The 16,432-nt window shown below is 42.2% G+C and overlaps 1 protein-coding gene across 10 annotated transcripts in view; it reads right to left on the reverse strand.

Moving 5' to 3' along the window:
- Positions 1-16,432, reverse strand: part of SUMF1 (sulfatase modifying factor 1) — a 139,517-nt gene that overhangs the window by 14,022 nt on the left and 109,063 nt on the right. For 5 of the 10 annotated variants that reach the window (XM_082412342.1, XM_082412346.1, XM_082412350.1 and 2 more), the window contains one exon: positions 12,000-12,057. In XM_082412342.1, the coding sequence (XP_082268468.1) occupies positions 12,000-12,057 (58 nt within the window). Of the gene's footprint in view, positions 1-11,999; positions 12,058-15,277; positions 16,381-16,432 lie in introns of those variants that run through there. The other 5 variants (XM_082412349.1, XM_082412344.1, XM_082412343.1 and 2 more) reach the window with 1 other exon arrangement.

A 16,432-nucleotide genomic window follows, 5' to 3' on the forward strand; every position in this document is an offset into this window, starting at 1 on the left:
CCTTCGGAGGGATGTGCGCGGAGCACACAGCACTCACTACACCAGTATTCTCAAATTTCAGCACCCATCAAAACCACCCAGAGGGCTTGTTAAAACAGATTGCTTAGCCCTAATCTCAGAGTTTTTTGAGTTAGTAGATCTGGGGTGGGGCCTGAGAATCTGCATGTCTAATAAGTGGCCAGGTGATGCTGATGCTACTTTGAAGGATCACAGTGATTACATTGTAACCTCGACACGCTGTGATTACATTGTAACCTCAACACGCGGTAACCACATACAGCCTTAACCCACGTAACTTCTGACCATTCACGTTGCTCTTACCATTTGCTGCCTTGTGCTGTGTTATTTCTGTGTGTCATCTTTTTGAGTCTCATCCTTCTAAGAACAGCAAGCTCTACAGACTATGTTATGGTTTATGTTTGTTATGGACTGAATGCATCCCTCCCCCTCCTCCCAAATTCATACATCAAAGCCTTAGGTCCTAATGTGATGTTATCTGGAAGTAGAACTCTTTGGGAGGTAATTAAGTTTAGATGAGCTCAAAGGAGTCGGACCCTCATGGTGGGATTAGTGCCCTTATAAGAAGAGGAATCTCTCTCTCTCTCTCTCTCTGCTCCCTCTCCCCCTCCCCCTCCCCCTGGCCCTCACCCTCTCTCCATCTCTCTGTATCTCTCCCTCTCCACTAGCACACACCACAGAAAGGCCATGTGAACACAGGGAGAAGACAACTGTCTATGAAGCCAGGAAGAGAGCCTCACCAGACACTGAACAGCTGGTACCCTGATCTTGGACTTCTCAGCCTCCAGAACTGTGAGGAATAAATGTCTGTTGTTTAAGCCACCCAGTCTATGGTATTTTATCAGAGTAGCCCAAGCTAAGATAATATTCTTCCTGAAAGTAAATGGAAAGCCACTGGTAGAGTTTGAGCAGAATGGGTACATGATATTATTTATATTTCAAAAAAAAAAAAAAAAAAGGGACTTCCCTGGCGGTCCAGTGGTTAAGACTCCACGTTCCCAATGCAGGGGGCATGGGTTCAATCCCTGGTTGGGGAACTAAGATCCCGCATGCCGCAAAGCACGGCCAAAAAAAAAAAAAGAGAATTGACTGTAATGGGGACACCCGACTTGGGTTGGAGGACAGAAGGGAGTTGTGAGAGAAGATTCAGGTGGACCAGTTAGGAGATGGTTTGTATTTGTCCAGGAGAGATATGCAGCTTGGATTATTAAAAATGGGGAAAAATAGATTCAAAGAGGTATTTAGGAGGCAGTAGTGACAGGACCTGGAGATGGGCTAGATGTGGGAGATGAGAGACAGGGAGAGGTCAAGAATGACACCGCAATTTCTGGAGTATACAGCTGGATGTACTGAGGCACCATATCCTAAACACTGTGAGACAAACAGCCTGTAGGACACAAGGCTCTCGCACGCAAAACTTTTACAAGTTTGGGGGGGAGGGGTTTATTTCCCCAAACTGCACATGCTTTAAAAAAAAACTTGTGGGACCCCCCTGGTGGTCCAGTGGTTAAGAATCCACCTTCCAATGCAGGGAACGCAGGTTCGATCCCTGGTCGGGGAACTAAGATCCCACATGCCGCAGAGCAACTAAGCCCGCGTGCCGCAACTACAGAGCCCATGTGCTCTGGAGCCCGTGCACCACAACTAGAAAGGAGCCTGTGCACCGCAACAAGATGCCGCATGCCACAACTAAGACCCAATGCAGCCAAAAATAAATAAAAATAAATAAATATTTTTAAAAAAAACTCGCTGAGGTGCTTCATTTTTCTTCTTCTTCCACATAAACGTGATTTTGCCGCACTATATTCCCAGTGTAAAGGAATGTATGTGATGCCGCTTTAGTCTTCAGCCATGCTTCTTTGACTATTTGACCACCAAAAACCAATTTAAAGTCTCATAAGAGAACATCTTGTTCTCAAGTGACTGTACCCCAAAAAAGGTGACAAAGAACATCACATGGGCTGGAATTATTGCCAGAAAGTACATCAGCATCTTGCCAAATATGTTCTGCCACTTCAGACACAAGCTCTGGCCATTCTGATGACAACATACAAAGGAGAATAATAGGAGGGATGACCAAAGGAGAGTATGATCAAACAGTCTAGATGTTGTGGTCTAATTCAAGCAGACCTCCCACCATGAAGCAGAGGTGCTTAGAATAATGATTCTTCTGGGAGATTAAGGACATATTGGTACTTTTAAAGGGTTTTTTCCCATTCAAATCAGTTTTTACTATTTTTCCCATTTAAATCAGTTATTATTATCATTATGTATTTTGTAGAGTATATCTTTAAATGATTTTAACATTTAATGTTTAGTATTTTGTGGAGTATATTTTAACATGAGAAGGCTGTAGAAAAATGAATGTGCCTCATATTAACTTTGTATTCACTTCAAAAACATGGGTAACATTCTGCAGTACCTTTTAGATCTAGGCTTTTCTACCACTTTCTGCTTTTTTTAAACTTGAGATATAATTGGCATTTAACAATGTGTAAGATTAAGGTGCACAACGTGTTGATATTGCAATGTAATTATCAACATAGTGTTAGCTGACACCTCCATCATGTCACATAAATACTAATTCTTTTTTGTAGTGAGAAAACTGAAGATCTAGTCTCTTAGCAACTTTGAAGTATATAATACAGTACCATTGACTATAATCACAAACTATGCATTAGATCCCCAGAACTTATTCACCTTTTAACCCTATGCTTTACCTTTTAAGATTTAGGAGTCTCTTTCTCACTTGCTATGAATGAATGTATAGTTTTTTTTTCTTTTTTGTTTTTTCTTTTTCATTATGATACCAGATAAAAATATGTTTTTTAAAATTTAGGAGACTTATAAGGCACTTTTTGGCACCTATCATGTAAAATGGTTTAGGCACAACAAGCATTCATTAGGCATTTGTTACTGGACAGAGATCATATGGTTTCACATTTTTTTTTCCTTTAAAAGACTTTTTTTTTTTTTTTTTTTTTACCAATACACCTATACTTTTGTGGCTCGTTCGACACCTTTTCCACCTAACCTGACACTGCCATAAAACGTCTACGGTGATAATAAATGCTATTCACATTTTTTTCTTAACTAAGAAGAAATTAAGCTGGAATTCTCCAATTGCAGTTTCAGCTTATTCGTTTTTAAATAGTGACACTCTGAGGACATACAAAGCAGTAAGTAATAATTTATCCCTTACCACCAAGCCAACTTGATTATGAGTCTATAGACATTATGGGACATAAAAGCTCCAAAGCTCCAAGTTCATATTGCAAAACCCACAGGTCCCAACAGAGAAAGCACGTGCCAAGGGTAACCAAAAAGCCACACACCATCGTGAAGCTGCTAGCAGGCTGACTTTAGGTCCTCAATGCCAGCAAATGTCAAAAACTCATGTCATTTAGCTCTTTTTACATTTATAAACATTTATAAAACACTTACAACATACCAGCTATCATTTCGGTCCTTCAATACCAAGGAAAGCCTTCTGTTGTTATTGTTTTTCAAAGGTACTATAAAGCAAAAGCTACTGCTTGGTTTTGTGTCGCTGGCTTCACCTTTGGGTTTACTTCACCAGGGACCCCAGTCACAGAATTCCAGAGTGAAGGGTCCTTAGAGATTGTGAAATGAGGGATCTACCACAGGTCTACGCCAAGAGAGGCACATACATTTTTTTCAGTCTCGCCTTCCTTGTATCTGCTTTCATGTCATTCCAGAAGGGAGCCAAGAAATAGAGCCTAAAGCAGAAGCACCATCTGCTGGCCAATGTTTCCACCAAAATGGACACACTAGTGACTCCCCGGAGCAATTCTCCTAATCGAAAGTCTCAAGCAGAATTTTCCCGACAACCCTCCTCTCCTCCTTTCCCCTACAGGAGAGTTTGATATACTTCAAGCCCTCATTTTACAGATAATGCAACTAAAGCTCCCAAGCGGTAAGAGGCCCAGGAGGTGAGAATGGGGATTTTGAGAAGTATGTAATCCCAGGCCTCATTGGAGCCCTATTCACTCAGTCTTCTGCGGGGAGGGCTCAGGAAAGTGCATTTGTGACAACCCCCCCGGGTACTTCTAACACAACAAGCCAGGCCTGGCACAGGGACCAGCTGTGAGGACATCCGATGGCATAGAGAGATGGGGACAAGGAAGCTGCTGAGGCTAGATAGCATGCAGGGTTTCTGACCTTCAGACTATGATCTTTTAACTTTCAAGGGCAACCAGCCATACACAGGAAAGGTCAGAATTATTAACTCAGAGATGAGCTCCAGATCGCCAGACCACAAGGAGAAAAATAACATGGAAATTACAGGCAGTAAAGAGGTCACTGTGGATTGTGGGCAGGGGTGGAGAGTGGAAACAATTTACTCCTCAAGACTGATTCCATTAACAGTGAATCACTTTTGCAGACTGGAGTCATGTGCCATCAAAATTGGACCAATTAGCATACCCCAGGGTTGTATTTCAGCCACAGAGAGCAGGGAATGCTCCAGTGCGGAGGCCAGATGAAGACCTCAGTTTGATTTCATTTATCCCCCCTGACAACTATTCCTGAATCCTACAGAAAATTTTCCTACACTGAGCTACCTTGGTTGTTCTCAGATTCGTTTCAGGATGAAAAAATAGCGTTAAAAAGCTGCAGATTCACTGAGTGGGAACGTAAATTGGTACAGCCAGAAAAAGGAGGGCTGTCAATATCCATCACAATTTAAAATAACCATAAGCTCTGATACAGGAATTAGACTCCCAGGAATTTGTCCTACAGAAAATATCTGCACAAACCGGCAGAGATATAAGTAGGTACAGATAGGTTTATGGGAACATTTTTTAACAGTAATAATTGAAAATAACCCAAATATTCATCAATAAGGGAATGCTTAAATAAATAAATGTCATTAATTCAGCTATTTAAAAAGAGCTAGACCTATATATTACTTTCATGGAGTGTACAAAACATATTAAATGAATAGTATTTGTAGTATGACTCGATTTTGTTTCATGAAAACCAAATATAAGTTGAATACATTGTGTGTGATTTCTGTGTGCATCTATGTATATTTTGATAAGTCATCTGTATTCAATATATACCAATAGACACATGTACAATACATGTTTGTAAATGCATAGAAAAAAGCCTGGAAAGGTGCACGTACTGTTGATAGTAGTTACCTGCTGGCACAGATTTGGGAGAAGACCAGAACTCACAGAATGAAGGACACTCTGAGTATTTTTTTAGAGTTTCTAGTTTTACCCTATGCATTTTATTGCTCTTATAATTAAAAAATAATAAAGATTTTTCTAATGAAACTTGATGGAGAGTTATTAATAAGATACTTCTTTTTAAAAAATTAATTAATTAATTAATTTTTGGATGCATTGGGTCTTCGTTGCTGCGCGCGGGCTTTCTCTAGTTGTGGCGAGCAGGGGCTACTCTTCGTTGCGGTGCATGGGCTTCTCATTGTGGTGGTTTCTCTTGTTGTAGACCATGGGCTCTAGGCTCGCAGGCTTCACTAGTTGTGGCACAGGGGCTCAGTAGTTGTGGCTCGTGGGCTCTAGAGCACAGGCTCAGTAGTTGTGGCACACGGGCTTAGCTGCTCCGCAGCACGTGGGATCTTCCTGGACCAGGGCCTGAACCCGTGTCCCCTGCGTTGGCAGGAGGACTCCTAACCACTGCGCCACCAGGGAAGTCCCAATAAGATAATTCTTAATAAAGGCAGTAGAAATTCAGAAAACAATCAGAGTGAAAAGATGAGAGATCTCCCTTCCGCACGTCAGTCTCCATCTCCATCAGCTCTTTAAAAATCTAGGGACTGGATGGGAGAAAAACTTCAGAACAATTTTTTCCTATGGAATAAAGATTTGCACACTCTTCTTTATCCTCTCCCCCTGGCTTTCCCAAATCCACAGTACCCCTAAGCGAAAGGTTCTCCAACTCTAGAGATCATTTGTGCAAAAATCAAAACCAATCTGGCCACTAGAGGGGGAACATTACACATAAAACCACTTCCAGTTGCCAGGGATGGGGGTATCAATACACGGGCTGCCTCCAAAAGAGACTGTCCAAAGCTAACAGCCCAGAAGCAGTAATCAACGTGATTCATCCTTTGGCCTGCCTAATATATTCTGGAGCAAAAGATTTTGTTAATAAATATAAAATTGCAAATGTGAATGTGATTCCCACATTAATGAGGTTTTTTTTCCCTACCCACCAAACTGAGTATTTACAAATGTTCTGGAACAGAGGAAAATACTGAGTTGGAAGCTGCCCTGAGACCACATCTTAAGAAAGAATGCCCAGTTTTCAGTCCCTCAGCAGAGTTAGGGGAAGCGAGTAAGAGACTTCAGCCCAGTTTCACAAAGACCAGGGGTTTTACTCTTATCAAGGAAGTCCTCCCGTATGCTTTTTCAGAGCGCTATTTAACAAGCATGGTGCAGGACACCTCTCCTTTCACTCTTCACACGTGATCTCAGTCGTCTTATCAGCTGTAACTTTTTTCATGAATTTGAGCCTGGTATGAATGAGCTGATAATGCACCTTTTGATCTTCATTATTTCCAGCAGGTGAATGTTTCCCATATACCCAGCTTTCTCCAACCTCACCCCTAAAAAAAAAAAAAAATCCGCCTCTTTATGGAAACATGATCGTTTTGTAAAAAGAAGCGGCACATTCTGGAAAAGAAAAGGATGTGATGAAAACACGCCTTTTGAAAATGTGTGGCCCTAACCTTGGATGTCTCATTGCCGTATTGAGAATGACACGGAAGGGATGTAAAGCAGGTCAAAAATTTGCACACAGATCAGCCTATACTGACGACTTTAACACTCCTGCCTTGATTCTACCTTTTCTGAAAGTATTTCCACTTAATTTTCAAAATCTGAAAAACAAATCAGTTAAGTAACTTGCCCGAAGTCACACATCTAGCAAGTGGTAGGGTAAGAATTTAAACCAAGACAGTCTGGCTCCAGGGTCCATGTTCTTAACCACTAATCCATTCCGTCTCCTTGCTCTTTGCCTTTTTTCTCCTTCAGGCTCCCTTTTGCCTCAGTAATCTCCCCTCTTCAATTCACCCCTCCCCACACCAAACTCAAAACTGTGGATCTAGTGATGTAGTAGAGAGAAGTCACAAAATGGTGTGAGTCCTGGTTTGGCCTCATTCAGTCATGTCACCTGGATGCCCTGCAAACACCGAGTCCTAGTTTCCTAAGCGCACAGTGGGAATACTAACCAAAAATAACCGTTTCCTCCCGAGATCGCCTGCAGATTAAATTAGATCATGTACATAAAGCATTCAGCGTAGTGCCTGGCTAAGGAGCACCTAAAACTGTGACTGGAAGATAAACCAGGCAAGAGGAAGGTAAAACAGTCACAATTTACTGAAGATGAATTCCACCAGGAGAAAGTGAGCTGTTTCATGAAAGTAACACTTTGACCCTCCTCACTTGCTTTATGATACAACCACCATCTGAGGGGGCAGATGGTTGACAATGCAGGGGTCCCACAACCACATCACCTTGAGCGGAGGCTGCAACAGGGGGGGAACTTACACTGTGTGCACCTGATATTCCAAAGCCCTCCTGGGGAGTCCTTGTATATCAGAGTGACGCCAATTACAGGATTGTTTAGGGCAGTCCACTCACAGAATTGTCTCTCAGAGGACCCAACTCCATTATCACCATCTCTGAGAAAATGTGACAACCCATGGCGGGGCCATCGGCCTGTGCTGTTCCCCAGAGCTTCCTCTGAAAATTCATAAAAATGAACATATTTCCACAGAGAAAGACAATCTCAGATTGAGAAGACAAACTTATGGTTAAGCCAAAGAAAAGGTGTGAGGAATGGATAAATTAGGATATTGGGGTTAACAAACATATACTAATACATATACAATATATCATCCCCAAAGACCTATGGAATACCAAGAGTGGTCTACCCAACACTCTGTAATAACCTACATGGAAAAGGACACAAAGATCAATAGATATATGTATATGTGTAAATGAACAAGATTCTTCTGACCCTTCCACGTGACCACGTCAACTAAATCATTGGTGGGTCTTCTTAGAGCCAGGGAAGGAAATTCTCCTCTTGCATTTAATAGGTCTCCAGAAACGAATAGGAAAGAAGCACCTCTTAGCAGATAATTTTACTTTCTCCTGTGGTCATTTAAACTCAATTCTTCTTGACTGTCTTCGGAAGAGCTGGAGAAGGGCTGGTCATTATTCCCAAGACAGACTTGGTCACCACGAGACCTTGCTTTTCTCCTAGATCAGCAGCCCTCAAGCTTTTTGCTCTCAGGACCCCTTTACATGCCTACATCTTACTGAAGACCCCAAGGAGCTTTTGTAACGTGGGTCAGAGCTAACATTTAGCATATTAAAAATTAAGACTGGAAACATTTTAAAACATAAAAATAGGGCTTCCCTGGTGGCACAGTGGTTGAGAATCTGCCTGCCAATGCAGGGGACACAGGTTCGAGCCCTGGTCTGGGAGGATCCCACATGCCGCGGAGCAACTGGGCCCGTGAGCCACAACTGCTGAGCCTGCGAGTCTGGAGCCTGTGCTCCGCAACAAGAGAGGCCGCGACAGTGAGAGGCCCGCGCACCGCAATGAAGAGTGGCCCCCGCTCGCCACAACTAGAGAAAGCCCTCGCACAGAAACGAAGACCCAACACAGCCAAAAATAAATAAATAAATAAATAAATAAATAAATAAGCTTTCATTAAAAAAAAAAAAAACATAAAAATATACAAGCTCATATTCTATGAGCCATCAGGCTACCTATCGTGTAGTCTCTGGAAATTCCCACCATACACTCATGAGATAATGAGAATAAAAAAGGCAAATCACATCTTAATATTATTATGAAGATAATTTTGACTCAACCCCGTGAATGGGGTCCACAGACCACACTTTGAGAGTTGCTGTTCTCAAAACCCATCACACCAATTCCTATGAGCGTTGCCAAACCCTCAGCTATTCTCCTTTGGATGTTGTTTTGAGTTTTAAATGTGGTAATTTATGAAGTTAGAATCTAGATCCTGGACCAAAAATCTCAGAGAAGAATTAAGTAAGAAGAAATAATTTAATTGACTTCCCAGAATTACCTAAACAACTATTCTCTAAAACTGGCATGCAAATTAACATTGAAAACACCACAGAAAACCTTAACAGGCTGACTAGCATATTGTGAGACAACAGACTGCCTTCCCTTTTGTTTTCTTTATTTTTAACTATTGTTCTGCCCATGAATGACGTTTTCATTGGTATTAAACCTGCCAGAGGTTCTCTGTGAGATAGATTGAGGAGGAAAAGCTTCAGAATTATACAATCTATGTAGCAATAGTCAGATGTAACTTTCTCCTTTAAAGAGAACTTTGATGGGGGGAATTCCCTGGTGGTCCAGTGGTTAGGACTCTGTGCTCTCACTGCCGAGGGCCCGGGTTTGATCATTGGTTGGGGAACTAAAATCCTACAAGCTGCACTGGCACAGCCAAAATTTGCGGAACAGATGGACCATATAGTATCAGAACATTTTCAAATTCAAGTATTAACAGAGATTTGGGGGTCAATCATGCCAGCTCCTTTTTTTATATTTGAGATGAGATCAAGTTATGCTTTTAAATTCAGCCTCTTTGTTTTCTGCCTCTTGGCCCACTTTGCTCTCTGTTCTAAGCTGAACCCCATGACTGACCAGGACTGTCTGGTAGTACCTTCCTGCTCCTCTGATCTTAATAATCATACTCATAATAGAAACAAGTACCTAGCAAGCACTTACCCAAGTAATTTGTGCTAAACACTTTATTTTTGCATTATTTCATATCTCCCCACAACCTCAAGAGGTAGGTACTATTATTATCCCCGTTTTACCTGAGAGGACATTACCTGCCTAAAGGTCACAAGGTAAGTAGGTGGAGAGGCAGGGAAACAATCCCAGATAATCTCATTCTGGTGCTCTCTTCACACCATGATAAACTGCCTTTTAAAGACGATAACGGAAGAGATTAAAAAGGGCATCCTTCCACATCATTTAAAAGAAAATAAATAAAATTTCATTTGGCAAGTGTCTGGAGCAGAGAAAAATTGTGGGCTTCAGAAAAGCAACCACAAAGAGCCCTTCTTAACAGGCACCAAACTAAATGCAGGTGAACCTTTTATCAGCACCACCTGACAAGGAAGGGCTTATCTCTGTTCCCCTGATTGACTGTCAGCTGGTTTCACTTTCCTGCTAAGGGCTGATTCAGAGCTTCTAACCTTACCCTGTTGAGGTGCCAAACTGACATGTTGGAAAAGGGTTGGTCTGATCGGTCTTCCATTTCCTCAGCAAAGAAAACAAGGAGTTTGTCAAACATGGCCCAGGCCCAGCAATGGGAGAGAATCCTACCCGGCCTTCAATTACCCTGCAATGGAAGTGTCTTTTTGCCTGACAACGATGACTAATTCCAAAGGCCCAACCAGCCTTCTCATAATGATGACTGTGGAGTCAATTACTATTTGGGGGCAGATTAGAATCTGATCTGAAGCTGAAAAATTCCACCTCCTTGGTGCTAATCCCTTCAACTTTCCAATCCTAAATAGGGCAAATTTCAGAAAAGAGTGTATCTCATTTTACAGCCTACCTGAATATTATCTGTAATGATTTTTCTTAATCATAAAATTAATTAAACTCCTGCTTTAATAGTCTAAACACAAGTCAGAGGAAGGAAGGAGTTCTGGCCTGCTGCCAGGGCTCCAACTGAAGTTCTTGGCGTTAATAATTTCCATGGTGTTTTAAGCATTTGAAACAACAAAGGCCAGCTTTCACTAAAAGCATGGCTGATTCTGGCAAAACCTATAAAAACAAAGCCTACTCTGGGGTAGTTCGTATTACAGACAATTAAATTTTAATAAATGAAACCAACAGTTAAGAAATGGACATTTCTGCTATTCTCTGATATTAGTCTGCAAACTTAATAATAAGTGCCAAAGTTAATGAAAATGAACTGTTGATAGCACTGCTGAGATTGCCTATGGCTATTAAATGATTTTAGGTGGGATGGGGTGGAGATGAGAAAAGGTGTTCCCTACGCATTTCTAGGCAAGATGATGGCCTTGGGCAAGCCACTGCCCTTTCTCAAACTCGGACATTTCTAACTGGTACGTTACTTACTTGATCAGTCATTTTTCAGAAAAGAAATACATGAGATTTCGTGCTCCATGAAATGAATCAACTTTTCCTAATCTCAGTTGAAAAGTAGCACCCCACAGGCTGAATCTGGCTACAGAAGCAATTTATTAGGTCCTCACAGTGTTTGGTATTTTTTAATCTGAATTGGTTGCCAACATTAAAAACTCAGAAAACTTCACATGAAAATGCAAAGAGCCAGGTACATACTCCCAGAAATTGGACAATCGAGCAAGTCTGGGCTCACATTTCTGCATGGCGGCCAAGGGAGGGCAGAGCAGTGAGAGCGCCTTTAGAATGGGCATCACTCAGCCTGCTTCTTGCCTGGCCCCCCGTTCTGAGCCAGGCTCTGCACCTCCGGTGCCCCTCCTAAAAGCCAGCCTGCAGGTTAACTCCCTGGTGATAAATATTGCAAATGGTAAGGTTAGTTTCGATATTTGCTGGAAGGAAGGAGGAAGAAATGCATACCAAATATTTTATGAAGGAAAAATAAATCCTACACTAGTCCCTTGTATGAAATTCCTGAAGTCTCAGAACAGAAAACATCATATTTCCACGTGTTTTTTTTCCTCAAAATACTCCTTTCACTAGGTCAACTATGGATTTTACCACACAGAACAATTCTGTGTAGCTTGAAAACATGATCTGTTTTGAAAAGGTGATTAGCAAGAGGATTCTGAGATTCTCATGGATGAAAGGCCCTTTGCCTTATTTTATGTCAACAACAGAATTCTTAGTAAAGACGGTCCAAGGAAAACAGAATTTACCAACATATTAGTTTGGAGCCACTACCCCACCACGCCCCAGCCCAAACCAAGACTTACTAAAATAAACAGCATCTTCGATTTCTTTTTTTCCTTTCATGTGGACAACAGAGATGCTCTGTCAAAAAAAAAAAAAAAAAAGTGGGGAGGGAAGAGTTAAGAAAAAATATGTCTGCATTGGTGGAGATCTGTATTTCATTCTAAGCTGTAGGTTGAACCATGCAAAGTCTGATGCCTCTGAGTAATCTGACGTTTTCTAAGAAGGAAAGGTCACTCTTGCTCACCACAACCATCACTCCCCATCACCTACCCGCTTCTACTCATGTTTACAGGCTTAAAAAAAAAAAGATGCCCTGGTGGCGCAGTGGTTGAGAATCTGCCTGCCAATGCAGGCGACATGGGTTCGAGCCCTGGTCTGGGAAGATCCCACATGCCGTGGAGCAACTGGGCCCGTGAGCCACAACTACTGAGCCTGCGCATCTGGAGGCTGTGCTCCGCAACAAGAGAGGCCGCGACAGTGAGAGGCCCGTGCACCGCGATGAAGAGTGGCCCCCGCTCGCCGCACCTAGAGAAAGCCCTCGCACAGAAACGAAGACCCAACACAGCGAAAAATAAATAATAAAAATAAATAATAAATAAATTAAAAAAAAAAAAAGATGACTTGCTCCCTACTCAGACCCTCATGTACACCCCTGAATATATATTAAGATTGCCCAAGATTCAGGACCAAAGCAGATTTGAGAACAAACCTTAAATTTCCTCCACTCTTCAATGGGACAAAAAATGAATTAGAAGCACACACACAATATATGAGTTCCTGAAAAAACAAACAAACAAAACACAGATTTTCCTATACTGGTACTGGCACATCAGCCAAGTAGTCTGTCCTGTTACGACGAATATTTCTTTAATGCAGAAATAGCTCATAAGTGATTTGTAAACAGAGATTGGAAGATGGTCGAATGTGAAAGTCATGTTGGGGTGTATGTTATTTGAAATGTGTTTTGAAACCATCACGGGTAAACTTTCTTGAAAGTTAACAGAAAACTTTAGCGATATATGAAGACCTCCAAAAAAACTTTTTTTTAATCCTACGGAAGTACAAGTAGTGGTTTATTTAGTGGCTTCAAAATTGCTAAAATTTGCCCTATGTTAAATAAACTCTCTGAAAATCTGTGAGTTCAAATAAAGATACTACAAAAACATTGCCTCCCTAACCTTAAAAACATTGACGCAGAAGTCTAAACCCCAATCAGATCTTTATTTTTGATGGAGGTGGTCTCCATTAAAAGCAAATGCCAGGGGCTTCCCTGGTGGCGCAGTGGTTGAGAATCTGCCTGCCAATGCAGGGAACACGGGTTCGAGCCCTGGTCTGGGAAGAGCCCACATGCCGCGGAGCAACTGGGCCCGTGAGCCACAACTACTGAGCCTGAGCGTCTGGAGCCTCTGCTCCGCAACAAGAGAGGCCGCGATAGTGAGAGGCCCGCGCACCGCGATGAAGAGTGGCCCCCGCTCGCCGCAACTGGAGAAAGCCCTCACACAGAAACGAAGACCCAACACAGCCAAAAATAAACATAATAAATAAATAATAAATAAAAATTAAAAAAAAAAAAAGCAAATGCCATTAAAAACTTACATCTTGGGCTTCCCTGGTGGCGCAGCGGTTGAGAATCTGCCTGCCAATGCAGGGCACATGGGTTCGAGCCCTGGTCTGGGAAGATCCCACATGCCGTGGAGCAACTAGGCCCGTGAGCCAAAACTACTGAGCCTGCGCGTCTGGAGCCTGTGCTCTGCAACAAGAGAGGCCGCGATAGTGAGAGGCCCGCGCACCGCGATGAAGAGTGGCCCCCGCTCGCCGCAACTAGAGAAAGCCCTCGCACAGAAACGAAGACCCAACACAGCCAAAAGTAAATAAAAAAAAAAAAAAAAAAAAAAAAGAACAGCAACCTGGATTCAAGGTATCGTGAGTCCTTGCAGACAATTCTAAAAAAAAAAACAAAACAAAAAACTTACATCTTAGAGAAGAAAGACGGAGGAGCCCCCGGGCTTAATGCTGCAAAAGACTGACTGGTTGTGCTGCTGCCACTGCAGATTTAACTGAGCCGCTGATTTTTACTGGGATAGGTGTTATTTTTGTTAGCGCTCTAGCGGCAAAGTTCCTTAACATGTGAGTGGTCTGCCCCTACCTCTGTTTTTCCTCATGCTCCCTGTTTTTTACACACGATTTTGCAGAAGGTGAGGTTTTTCAGAAATGCGTATACGGCATTAAAGCTGCAGTTAGTACAACTACGATCCTGTCGGTCTGTTTGTAAGTCAACACACAATTTGTATAAAGCGCAGTGGCCACAGCTGTCTGTAGTCTGGCACGCTCTGTAGTCAGTAACCTAGAAATGTGGTTCTTAAACGAAGGCCTTGTTAGGATTTCACTATAAATGCTTTCTAACATTATGCTGCTGCTAAAAATGCAATTCTAAAGACTAAGCCAAAACACACCCCAAAATATTTATGCTATATAACATTAATTACCAAGAAAAGAATCCAAAATACACACACTAAAAGTATAATCAAGTGAAAAATGTAAGTAAGTGGGAGGTAACAAGTAAAAACAAAAACTGTGCTTGGGTAGTGGTGACTTTAAGAATAAAATACCTTATTTCCTCCATTAGCCTTTTCAATGAAGCAAATGCTTTTTTGTTTGTTTGTTTTGCCCAAATTAATCATCAACTGATGAAAGCGTGTAAAGAAACATTTTATATCCACAAAGTGACAGACTAACAAATGTGGCCAAACACCCCAGCAACACAACTGTTTCTCACGATAATTGTTCTAACATTAGGAGGCTAGGTGCAAAAGTAGCAATCAAGAGTTGGCTGAACACTTAAGAATATTATGTGACTTAGTTTTTGAACAACCAACATAAAGACAAGCCTCTCCTTTCAAATGACATGCTAGAAACAAATATGGGGTCTTCAAGGACTGGGGAATCAGGCTGGGATCCTGATGATAGGGACCTCTGGTTGGAAGCCATCACTCTAAGTCAAGGTGCTTTCCTGGCATGTGAAGCAGCTGTTGGGTTTCACAGGCAGGAGGCACCGCCCTTGACCTTGTCTCATCTACTGAGGCACGAAGAAGCACGGTCATAGTTAGGTTCCTGGCAGAACAGCCTTGCTTTTTGGAATAAAAATTCCCACAAACTGCTCAAATATCCAAGTTATCAAGTAGCTAAACAACATGAAAGTTTTCTAGCAAACAAAACGCATACATATCACAAAGTCATTTCTTTAAAAGAAAACATAATAGAGGGAAAGAGAAAAGGAAACAAGGCGAGTGAAGCCTGATTTAGCAGATACCACTTTATTCGACACAGTGCATGATCTGAAGCATCTGACACTCCACAGCCAACAAGATTTCCTACTTCCCTATTACAAAATACTGGATACCCTGAATACAGTTAATTCAAGGTTCTTGTTTTTTTCTCCTACATTTAGAATTAAACAGGTTTCTCCATGTAGCAAACATTTCACATTCACCAAAGGCTTTGGGGAGAGGGGGAAATAGGGCTTGTAACTGCCCCCCTGAACCAAAGGCACTTAATGTTAAAATATAAAGCACAGTAAAGTCACCTCACAGACATCCCTGCGTGTTCAGATTGCTGAACTTGAGCGCACCATCACTGGCCCAAGTGGGATTCATTATAACAATGTAAAAGACACTGATTTCCTTGAAAAAACAAAGTGCAGTATGAATATAAAGACCCATCACCGCCACCCCCCCATTCTTTTCTGAAAATAATATATAAGAGAACAATTATTTTACATGATTAGTATTACCCAAGGTTCACACATGGGAATAAACAGCTAAAAAATAACCTGCCATAAACTCTCACTATGAAATCACAATAGAATCTGATATAGTCAGACAATTTGTGAGTTGGGAGACAGCCTCAGAGATCATGTTGTGCATCCCCTCACTGGACAGATGAGGTCACTGAGGCCCAGGAAGGTCAAGTGTGGGACCCTGGGGTCTAACCCCAGGGGCAGAGCCTGGGTAGAACGCAGACCTCCTGAGGCCTAGCTCAGGGTGCCCTCCACCGCCTTCCTCTTTAAAAGACTCTCAAAGGTAAAACATGAAATACACCACACAATAAAGCACACTTGCTGATGCAGGTCAGTTATTTGGTCTCGCCACACGGTTCCTTTGGCCATCGGGCAGGTATGTAAGCCACCTCGGGGTGGGAATTCTTCACACGACGTTGTTCAGCCTTCTGAGGGAAGCCGTGTGCAGGTTAGACACGACTTCTTCTCCGATTCGGGAAGGCTCTTCGTGGCTCTTAGCCTGCGGTGGGCAGGTGGTCGGCTGCACAGCGGAATCCCAGATTCGAAGCAGAGCTGTCAGGTGTGTTCTGGCTTCGAGCGGCACAGCGATACCTGTAGCAGTAGGACTTTGCAGAGAGAACCAGACACATGAGTGCTCTTGGACTCTGGGCTGAAGGC

The sequence above is a fragment of the Balaenoptera physalus genome (genome assembly GCF_965194825.1).
Source record: "Balaenoptera physalus genome assembly, chromosome: 11".
In the NCBI taxonomy this organism is placed as follows: Eukaryota; Metazoa; Chordata; class Mammalia; order Artiodactyla; family Balaenopteridae; genus Balaenoptera; species Balaenoptera physalus.